Source organism: Dreissena polymorpha, chromosome 11, assembly GCF_020536995.1.
Source record: "Dreissena polymorpha isolate Duluth1 chromosome 11, UMN_Dpol_1.0, whole genome shotgun sequence".
In the NCBI taxonomy this organism is placed as follows: Eukaryota; Metazoa; Mollusca; class Bivalvia; order Myida; family Dreissenidae; genus Dreissena; species Dreissena polymorpha.
In genome coordinates, this window is record NC_068365.1 from 26,703,510 (window position 1) to 26,714,777 (window position 11,268).

General features: G+C 34.0%; 1 protein-coding gene across 2 annotated transcripts; it reads left to right on the top strand.

The window, feature by feature from the left end:
• Positions 1 to 2,540: 2,540 nt before the first annotated feature.
• Positions 2,541 to 10,869, top strand: LOC127851383 (uncharacterized). Of its 2 annotated transcripts, XR_008035749.1 has the most exons (5): positions 2,574 to 2,674; positions 4,378 to 4,428; positions 5,403 to 5,452; positions 8,168 to 8,312; positions 10,056 to 10,869. XR_008035749.1 is itself a non-coding variant. In XM_052385128.1 (4 exons), the coding sequence occupies exons 1-4, from the start codon at positions 2,659 to 2,661 to the stop codon at positions 10,244 to 10,246; spliced, it is 402 nt and encodes a 133-aa protein (XP_052241088.1). In that variant the 5' UTR covers positions 2,541 to 2,658; the 3' UTR covers positions 10,247 to 10,869. The 2 variants fall into 2 exon arrangements, 1 of the variants encoding a protein (XP_052241088.1); XM_052385128.1 differs by lacking the exon at positions 4,378 to 4,428 and having other exon boundaries at positions 2,541 to 2,674.
• Positions 10,870 to 11,268: the final 399 nt, after the last annotated feature.

The window sequence follows — 11,268 nt, forward strand, 5'->3', positions numbered from 1 at the left end:
ATTTCAGAGTTGAATTATTTACCATTTTTACCATATGTGCGGTTAACTTTCTCTTCTTGTCGATCACTTCGCGGCCGTCGAGTGATTTGCCCGGTTAGACCGGCTCCACGAAGCGGAACGGGTTACCTCCGGTATCTTGGGTTGGACTCCTTCGAGGCATTGGGTACGGCTCTCTACTATTCCGGAGGGACTCCACAGACAGAGCACCGTCACGAAGAGATCCATTGTTGTTCATTATGGTTGTTCAAGCATAGCACCGTCGTTATGTGCGCTTTTGCCCAGTGCATCCGTCTTCAGCAGTGTTTAATTTTCCGACGTCTTTTCTGTCTGAGTGATCCTTCTCATATATCTTGATCTCGAAGGGACGTGAGTGATATTTGTCTGTTATCTACACTAAAGCCTGCCAAGCTTGTGGAGTCCTGTCAGGAGTTCACAATCCTACTGGTATCGCTCTCAGGGGCATGGGGACACTCAAACAACCACAACACGTTAAGGACTCAGCCGTGTGGTATTGCAGTTAGCTTTAAATGCATTGAATTCAACGTGCATGTTATATTATAAACAGGCGATCAAATATTGCAGACGTATATTAATTCGATATACTAATAATAATCAATTGTATTTTGTGAAACTATGTTATATTAAGATTTTTGATAGTGCAAAAAGGATGAAACATAATTGTTGCATCTCATAAATATTGATTACAATCGTTTTCACAATCAACGCATGACCTGTGTCAGAATATGTTTTATATCAGAATACCATCGGCTCTGTCAGATTCCCCCATCACACAACATGCTCTATATTAACGCCAAACAACGTCCCGATCAGCTGAATAATAACGGCACAAATCCCATATGTTACCGCTCTATGAACTAAATATATGTCGGAGAATCCAACTTCCCAGCTAGGTACCATGACTTGGTAAATCGTTTTATTGGGAAGTCTTAAATACATGGTTAGAATAATTCAGTCACAAAATTGCAAATGCATGCATGGGCCTAAGAAAATATAATACACTATATAGCTGTTGGCTCAAGTTGTTTAACAGACGTATATTAACGTGAGAACATCACGAAACAATCACATATCAATTATGAATACCTTCAACAAATATCAATACAGACGGAAATACAGCAAGTTTAGGTGATGCCAGCATTTCATTAACTACACAAACAAATATAAACACAAACACAAATGCATTCAATTCATAGTAACAATCAAATAACATTGACAACATTATTAATAGTTTAAATATCTTGTGGTTACTTATTCCAACAAATAGTATTTAATTTACCTTAGCTTAGAAAATGTGACGAAAACGAAAAATGTAACATTGCCGGTCACGGATGGCGGTAAGCGTGAATACAGTTTGATGGTTATTATGCAAGATATTATTTTACATATTTTATGATTTTCTGTATCCAATATAGTAGCTCGTTAAGGCGATGTACTTTACGGGATGTGTTCTGACACGTCATGAAAAAAATGCACTTGAAATCAAACTTCTTGAAATGCTGACAACTATCCGTTTCCTTGCAAAAATTCGAGACCAACTGTGGCAATCATTATCTTGCACGTGAACACGCGGGATTTTGTTATCACGTGCTCCGTGGGCTGAATGACCGCATGATATCGATCGACAATTATTAGCAGAACAGCGAATGAGCTACCGGAAGAAGCAAACATTACCAAGCATTCTTTGGCGATTCATAATCCAGTCTTTTAACTAGAAAAGTCGCTGTCTTGATGTCCTTTGGTCAAATTCGTTTTTCTGCCAACCAGCGTTTCCAGAAGCAGTTTTATGATCGAATCGATGCAAAACCGAAAACCGACAGTCCGAAGATTATTTCGGCAAATCCTACTTTCAGATGTAACAATGTCAAAAATATAATAATGACAGCTATTTTAACAGATATTTTCTGCGGAAGGGATCATTGGCAGTTTTACCATGAAACTGTGCTATAAGAATACTAGATTTCATAATAAACTGCCGGGATACCTCAAATTTATTGAAATCTTTCTGAATGTAAATCTATTTTAACTATGCTCGTCTTGTTTTTTATTTCTTAAATATTAATTTTATATTGATTTCCATTCTACAATAGCGACTTAAATAACTGCATAATTTTTCACACTGAAAAAAAATTAGTGACCATGGTTACTGCAAATGTTTATGCACTGCCATGTATTGTCATGTTATTTAAATCTTTATGCTTAATGAACCCTTATTAAATGTAGTTTGATAGGTTTTATTATAGCAATGTGAAAATTTATTAACGCATGTAATACAAATGTAAAGGGGGGTTCACCATCCGCGTTGTGTGTTGACATGTTAATAAATATACGTGTATTCGATTTGTAATCAGATGAATCAGATGATCCCCTTTTAAACACTTTCGGCATTGGTCTTGCCGAATCCGCATAAAGAAGACCCCACTGTTCCTCCGTTAATATTGTATCTCGTACCTGCCTCTTATCATGAGGAATAACATAAATACGGTAATTAAATATCCCAGTTGCATACAGGTTTGTCAAGGGCAATGCTTCTGTGCACTATAGGATATCAGGTTACTGTTGGAACGGTAATCGATATGTGTGTCCTAAACATCTAGTTTAAATAGTTGTGTACTCTGTTTATCTGTTACATAAATCGAAATGGCTTACAATTCAGGTATTATTTAAATATCAGTTTACACTATTTTGACAATAATTTAGTATAAAATTAAACATTTAGTGTACGGTATTCTCGATTCGATTCGCTATATTGTTTTTAATAAATGGCATTTCTCTTAAATATTGATAATCACGAAAGTAACAATGCTATTTTAAGTAATTAGAATAAAAACCCACGCATTTGAAATAATTATAATTGTTTATAAATGTTTATTAAAAAATTTAAACTTTATTTTTAATCGCCGTAATAAAAAGCATGCATGACTCTTGTTATATAAGTTTAAAAAGGTATTAGCAAGAACAATTGCTACTTTCGTTTTTAAAAGAATAATACAAAATTACCTCGTACATTGTTTGATGATTTAAATTCAACATAAAAACGTGCGAATGAATAGAAAAGAGAAGTATTGACCTTCTAAATTTAAAACATACATTTGTCATTTGTTTCATCGGAATCTTAGCGATATCGATCAGCGTTACAAATGTCTTAAATGACCTTCACAGTCATCGTATGTTGTAAGTATACAAACATTATTGAAAATTAAACGACGGGTACTCTTTCCGTAGATAGTTTAAGAGCACGTAAATTGCCTTATATTTGTCTTCAAATGTTGTGCTCGCTTGATAAACACTTTCTTGAATAGCGCGTTTAACTTAATCGTGTTGATCTTGAAATGTTTAGTAAGTAATCAAATCTATACCACTTTGCACAAACACTGTTATGGCACAGTGCCTACATCTGCCATATTTGGTCTATTGCTAAAAGTAGTAAACTGATCGGCACACAATTGCACTCAAATCAAGTCATAAACTGTGCACATGCTCGCATGATTTTGGTTCGATGTTTTGAATAGGAAATGTATAATGCGATTTTAAACGCAAACTTGAGCAAAATTAGAAAACCTTTATAAGCAACCGATCCTATGTTTCAATGCGTGTTTATAGTATTGTTCATGTTATTCTTAATGCAATATCCTTAAGCAATATTTAGTCATATTTGAAATTTAAATTAGTATCATAGGTGTTCATGAGTTAATTTGATAGTTGTTATGGGGAATGTTCTTAAAATAGGGAAACGTGTTAAACTTACTAGGTACTTATATTTGAAAATTGTTTTAATTCAAACTTCAATAACAAGCGGTTCCCTATTAGTCAATATCTTTAATTACCTGTTAACATTGCTAAGATGATTCTTTGGTAGAGTCTATTTTTTCCCTGCGTATGGGAAATATTTGCTGTTTTTAGCAAATAATAGATATGCAACGTGCACTTTCTTGCTTCACGTGCATTTTTTTCGTATAGAAATGTAAACATCTAAAACAGTTTAATAATCAAAATGTATAATCAAATGTATCACGGACACAAAGGGTCATAATCTTGCGTATTCTAACGTCTCATTTACTCATTTAGGGGTCAGACAGTCAAACAAATAGTTTTACTATTGACATTATCACCTAGAAAGGGTTTCTGTACCTGTTTATGGATAACGTGCCTAAACGTGTTTTGAACACATCCATATAACATTTTAACAGTAATATTACAACACAAGATATCACCTGCTGTGATTATCTGACAATCTTTGTCATTTAATCTGTAATTCCTCTTTAGAAACATAGGTTATGAACGTAAAATATTGCGATGTTGATCTTTTTTAAATCTTTCAAATCTGTTTAAAATATTTTTTTCGATTGTATTTTTCAGAAACCTTGACCAGATCAAGACAAACATTTGTCAGTGTGATTTATTAATGAGGTATTCAAAAAACCTATATCATTTATCCAGTAGCAAAGATCAATAATTGATAGATAGACAGTTAACGTTGGGATATGTAATGTCACAGTAATATTTGACATGTTATGATATAATAAATAGATATCCCATAGAGAGACCTTGCTAGTAATTGCTTAGAAGATGGGTAGATACAAACACATTTTTTGGAAAATGGAACAGAAAATCAGTTTTCACTTAATTTTGACAGCATTTTAAATGTTTTTACTTCATACGTAGATCTCGCTCGTAATTGCGTATGGGATAGTTAGGGAGTCAATGATACTGTATCTTAAAATAGTACTCCATCTCCCGCCGAATAACATGATACTTAAATGCTACATCTTAAAGATGCTACACACGGTTATACTCATTGTTTACTTCATTTGCGATTGAATATGGGTTATGTGGGTTTAGATGAATTTCTCTTGAACAATTTGGTCTTCGATTAACTTTCTGGGTTTTTATTTTATTTATTTTAAGGTCGATTATAAAATTTATTTGTATTAGCATGTAATAAACTGAAATTTAAAATGAAGATTTGTAACTCTTTTAATCTAAGATCTTCCGCAAGTCCAAATGATCAATATCTATTTCAGATACTGACTGAATAATGTCAACACACTTCGTCATTATTATTAATCGAATTTAATATCAGGCAAGAGCTCTTACACATAGTAGGATACAAAGCGTCCATTATGCAGATCTATTTGGTGCTTTTATAATTTAAAGAAAAAAAAATAATGAATTGAATCACTTAACAAAGTTGTGCTGTTTGATTATATTTCAGATGCCGATTTTAAGGTTTTTGCTTATGCCTTTTGATTCGTATGCATATTAATGTCCTCCATGACGTGATGCCTGTCACATGAACTATTGTGTCTTTAAGTTTGTGTACTCGTTCAAAAATAAAATGTATTTTTATAATTTGTTTACGAAATGAACTATTTTCATTTCAGAAATACGAAAGCTACAAACTAAACTCAGACGTTTGGACTCTCGTATTGAGGTATGTATTTGGTCTGCAAGTATTGCACAACAGCATGTGAACATTGCTAATAACTAGTAGTAAATGCCTTTGTGGTTATTGGTGATAAATTGTTATTCGCATGTTTAAAGGAATTATTGTAAAGGTATGTGCAGCTGGCAATGACATCGCAAATCGAAGATCAAAATTCGAATATCGAGGTTGTGCGAATATCCTGCTAGCTCTGAGATAGAAACTCAAATATAAACCACTAATATAGATGTATGCTGAATTTTGATACTTTGTTCTCCAAGTTCAGCAGTTGAAGTATTATGATAAATCAGTGATATTGAGTTAATGAAACTGGGACCAACATCTAAAAATCGATAGCGGTTTGAAAATAAAATCAATAGATAGAGGATCAAATGCTTTTTCAAAGTATTTCATCATAGGTAGTCCAGGTATATTATGTTTTTCAGTAAAGTGCATACTGTCATGTACGAGGAGAATGTTTTCTCCAATGAACCTTCCTTTGACAAACACTGTTTGACCTTTATTTAATATCAGATAGACTTAAGTCTTGCAACAATAGTGTCAGAGACTAATATGTATACAATATTTAACAAACTAATGGGTCTCCCATTAAAAAAATGGTATGGTCTGTTTTCTGTCGGAACATGTGTGATTAGTCCTTGCGTGTGTATTATAGAAAGTTCTCGTTTTACAAAAATGTAATGCTCTTAATACAAAATTCAACATTTTTAAACAGAATACTTTTAAGAGAAATAGAGATAAATCCACTTGAACCGGGACTTAAGTGATTTTTCATATTTGTTAAAATGTTAGACACCTCTAAAAATAATCGAAGACCTTCCAAAAATAAAGATTTTTCCGGGCTTAATTTATTAGTATTTGCATACTCTAAAAATCTGTCAATATCAAGTGCATTTATTTCTGTTGACTAAGTATGTTAGCAATGTATTGTAATAATAACGTATTGATTAATAATATGATTGCTTTCGAATTGAAGTTGAAACCATTTCTATTTTGAATGGTATGATTATCATAAGCACATTCACAATGTCGTACCGTAATGCTTGCAAGCTTAAATGTTGAACGATGAAGAGAGCAAGTGAATTTGGTCGGACTTATTTACGTGCCTGAGTATTGCAGTGTACTTCCTATACTGCGTAGCCGATGTATATACAAATGATAACTGAGAATAATTGTAATAGCTATCCATAGTTTTGTTGCACATCCGCATTTGAACAGCAAATAAGAGACACAGGCAAAGAGATACATTAAAATCAACATAGCTCGACATGCGCTGCTCATGTTTCAATTTCGATATCTGAGCAAGCGGGGTTTTAAATCATTTGTATATTTGAATTTCACCTGTAAATGTCGATGTCGGTGCTGGCTTGAAATTGAACATATAACGATATTCGCGGTTTATGGTACAATTTTAATCTCATATATGGCACAATATTCGCACAAGCTCGAAACTCGCGGCTTGCCTTGGAATGTCGATGTCAGTGCTGGCTCGAAATTCAACCTTGCTCGATATTGGCGGTTCATGTATGCAGTTATATGGCAGCGATAGCACGATGTTCGCATCCGCTGAATATTCGCTTTACATCAAATGGCATTGTCAGAGCTGTCTCAATATTAAACATATCTTGATGATATTCGCTGTTAATGTGTGAATTTTGATGTTAGAGTAAGCACGAAATTCACACCAGTTAAATACACGTGTTTTACCTTTGAATGTTGATGTCAGTGCTGGCTCGAAATTCAATCAAGCTTGATATTTCCGTTTCATATCTAATTTTGATTATAAAGCCAAAACGATAATCGCACCAGCTTGATATTATTGGTTCGGCTTTAAATGTCGATGTAAGAGATGGCTCGGAAGTCAATCTCGATCTCATAGCTAGCATGGTATTCGCGTTTTGCCTTTGAATAACGATGTCAGTGCATTATCGTTTTTGATCCTAGCTCGATATTTTCAGTTCATGTTTGAATTCCGATATGAGTGATAGCTCGATATTCGCATCAGCGTTTGACCTTTGAATTTCGATATCATGACCCTTTCAAATTCAACTTAGCTCAATTCATGTTTGAATTTTCGATGTTAGGGCGTGCAAGATATTCGCACCATCTCGATATCCGCGGTTTACCTTTGAATGCCGATGTCAGTAATGGGTCTTATTTAACTACCATAATATTCACGTTTCAATATTGAATTTTGATGTAAAAGATAACACGATATTTGCACCAGTTCGGTATTCACTGTTTGCCTTTCAAGTGTCGGTGCTGGCTCGAAATTAAATGCAGCGTGATATTTGCGGTTTATCTTCGAATAAAGATTTCAGACTAACACAATATTGATCCAATCATGATATTCGCGTTTCACATTTGAATGTTGATATCAATGCTGTATTCATATTCAAACTAGCTCGATATACTTGTTGCATGTTTAAATGTTGATGTCAGAGCTATGAAGTTATTCGCACTAGCCCGAAATTTCGGTTGCCATTTAACAATACACAAATTCTGAAGTTGTTCGGACACAGTTCATTGATTGTCATTCGCATTAAGTCAAAGGCACGCACTAATAGGCACAAAACGTAAAATAACCACAATAATTTGGAGTGAAAACGAAGTTAGGGTTTCCGTATCGTTCAATTCATTTCAATCGTTGTTGTATTTTGAAGTTATGCAAAAATGACCTCAAGCACATAGCAATAATTTTAGGAACTCAAACAGACGATAGAAAAGCTGAACAAAGAGATTGAAGAAGCAGCGGAAATTTGCGATGAAAGGGATTTTAACATCGTTTTTCATCAAATGGGCGAGAGTCTTGGACTAATTGTAGGAGGCTTAATGATGGCAACAGGAGGTACGTTTTTTTAATTATATTACAAAATGACCATTAAGCTCACCGAAGCACAACGTTCATAAGCTTGTATAAACTACTTGTTACCGTCCTATTACATTCGTGTCATGTACAGTGTCAAATGGTAACATATTGTGTTAACGATATAAAATGTTTTTTTGTTAGTTGAATTAATGCTTTGTGTTTAGGAAGTATTGCCTGTGCCAAATGTAAAACATAATTAATACTAATTTAGAATATTACTTTGACACAAAGCATTAAAGATTTGAAGCATTTGATTACGCCCTTTATAACCAAGTTTATCATTCAAAGAGGGAATTAAGTAAGCAGGTTAACATACCGCGCTAAAAAGGTCGCCGTGGCGTTATGGATATGGTGTTCGCCTAGCGATTGGGAGGTCATTGGTTCGATCCCCACTATGGGAGCGTTTCTTGATATATCCCCCATAGTACTTGTTCGAGTCCCAGGAAATGGACTCGAGAGCATTTCAAACAAGCCTTAGGCTTTCGATGCAATCGAGCTTAAATAAATAGGTGTAAACTAAAACATACCGCGCTAAAACTAAAGCTATTGAATGTAAGTACGTGTTCACCTTTAACCAAGACGTTTGATAGTATCAAAACATAGTTTACACATTTAAGTTGCATACATGTTCAACAATATATTCACAGAAAATACACGCGCATAAATATATTGCAAGCATACCTATATTAACTCGGAATTATGGAACCCGAGCAAAGCTATTAGGAGAGATTTTCGATCGTCTTTCATTAGCTTTGCAATACAGGCCCACACAAACAACACACATAACGTAATAAATAAAATGTATTCAGGCATCACGAATTGAAATTGTAAATTCCAGGCGTTTAAATGTTTAAAGAAAAAAACAGACTTGGCACATAAATGATCTTCGCAAAGAATCCGTACACAAAGGACAACCAATACATCAAACAGATACAGATACACTAATTCTAGGGGTTACCGCCGCGGAGCAGTTAGTATGTGTAGTATGGAATATAGCCAATCCGTCGATCATTTGGTTTCCGCATGATATCTACAGAAAGATTTGACCTCAGAACATGAACATTTGTATACTTTGTTCTTGGATAGAAAGAAATGCCCATCATTTTTTTGAGGTCAAATGATCACATGAAGGCCACATGCAACATAAAATAAGTACGATTTTAAGAGAAAGCTTCAAATAACGATCTTTTTCTGAAATTATTTATTATTTTTGGGGAACAAAATAAATAAACGGGCATATATATTATATTGATTTTGAGGTCGAAAGGTCTAATGTCTATGCTACAGAGACCTGTAACATTAACTACGCTTCGAAGTTAAAGATATTACTTTGACATAACATCAAGCACATTTCATAATGGCTGCTAGGGTGATTGGGAATCGCACGGGGAAATGTCGTGGTAAAGGTCAATTGGTCAATGACCAATGCTACATATATGTTATAAATTATTAGATACCAGAGAGTCTGAGAACGCTTAAATGATGGAGATGAACAAAGTCATCAAAGTAACTTTGATGGCGCATTTATTTTGAAGTAATCATGTTAATAGTCAAAACAAAAGGGGTTTTACAATGAAGTCCATTTCCGTATTGTAACTGCATAATTATGTTCATCCATATTGGTAGGCATACATATTTTTAAACAGTTGTTGTTTCTGTGAAGCTTTTCTTTGCCATAAAACAAACACGACGAAACATGGAAAGTATTTATTCTTACTTCAGGACTACCAACTCTTGCGGTGCTCTTTACAGGGATCGGAGCGGTGCTCAGTGTTGGAAATGCTAGCCGATGTTATTATAAGTGGCAAGAATATATGTGCACGAAAGAGGTTAAAAATTACTCAACGGAATTGATTGAATGTCGTAGGAAAAGAAAAAAAGTTCAACAAACACTTAATGCAAAGCTGAACTAACAAATAAAATTGGTAAAATGTAACTATTAAGAAATAAATATATATATATATATATGCATCGACCGTTCGAAGGCGATGACCCCAGTTTTGATCATTTGATGTGTACAGTTGATGTCCTATTACAAACGTATTTGATAAGAACAGGAAATGCATTCTTCATAGATTTTTGGTGAATCATTTTTACTTTATTATTGCGTCATTCGCGTGTATTTCTTTTTTCCTATCTCGGTTTTGCTTATATAACCAGTTTACCAAATAAACTAAGTTTGCTCTTTTATTTTTAAACGTGTTTTGTGTATGTTAATGGTCATGTCCCACTGTTTATTGTATAATCTTCGGCACTAACTGACATATGCAATTACATATTCAATGAATTGAGACTTATTGAGATAGTATATTATAATGAACGTACTCACAACACACACATCATCTATTTAAAAAAAACACTAAATGAAAACATCCGACGTTAATATCACTAACAGTCAACCGTCTCCTGAGGTTGACAAATGTGATCAAAATATGTAAAATCAATCTTTATATTAATTAACAAACATAAAGTAACGGGCATACATCGTGTTATGGCAGTAAATTGTATTTTATGTCGGAAATAAACAATAGCTGTATTATGTGTCCTCATATTTGGATATGTATTATAACAAGGAATCGATGAGTACATAATCTGGGTCAATATTGCAATCGAGAGGATTTATGATCAGAAGAAAGATGCATGTATATTTCATGTATCATGCCCGATCTCGGATGGCGTTAAGCGTGAAAAAGGTGTGATTATATTGTATGGATACAACACAGGCGATAATTTTATTATTTTAATTATTTACTATATCCAGTTTAGTAATTGGCTAAGGCAGTGGACTTTAAGAGAAATTTTTACAGACACGTCATGCAAAGAGCACATATACCTTTACGCACTGAGTGGACCTAAAACAGGAAATTATGCAACAATTCGTTTTATTAAATAAGCCTCATCTGACAGTGGATACGTATTGAATTTCATCTCTATA

Excerpts from the sequence above, each read along its gene's own strand:
- LOC127851383 (XM_052385128.1), top strand. Across the intron at positions 5,453-8,167 it reads GTTTGGACTCTCGTATTGAG|GAACTCAAACAGACGATAGA; the intron begins GTATGTATTTGG and ends CAATAATTTTAG. Across the intron at positions 8,313-10,055 it reads CTTAATGATGGCAACAGGAG|GACTACCAACTCTTGCGGTG; the intron begins GTACGTTTTTTT and ends TTCTTACTTCAG.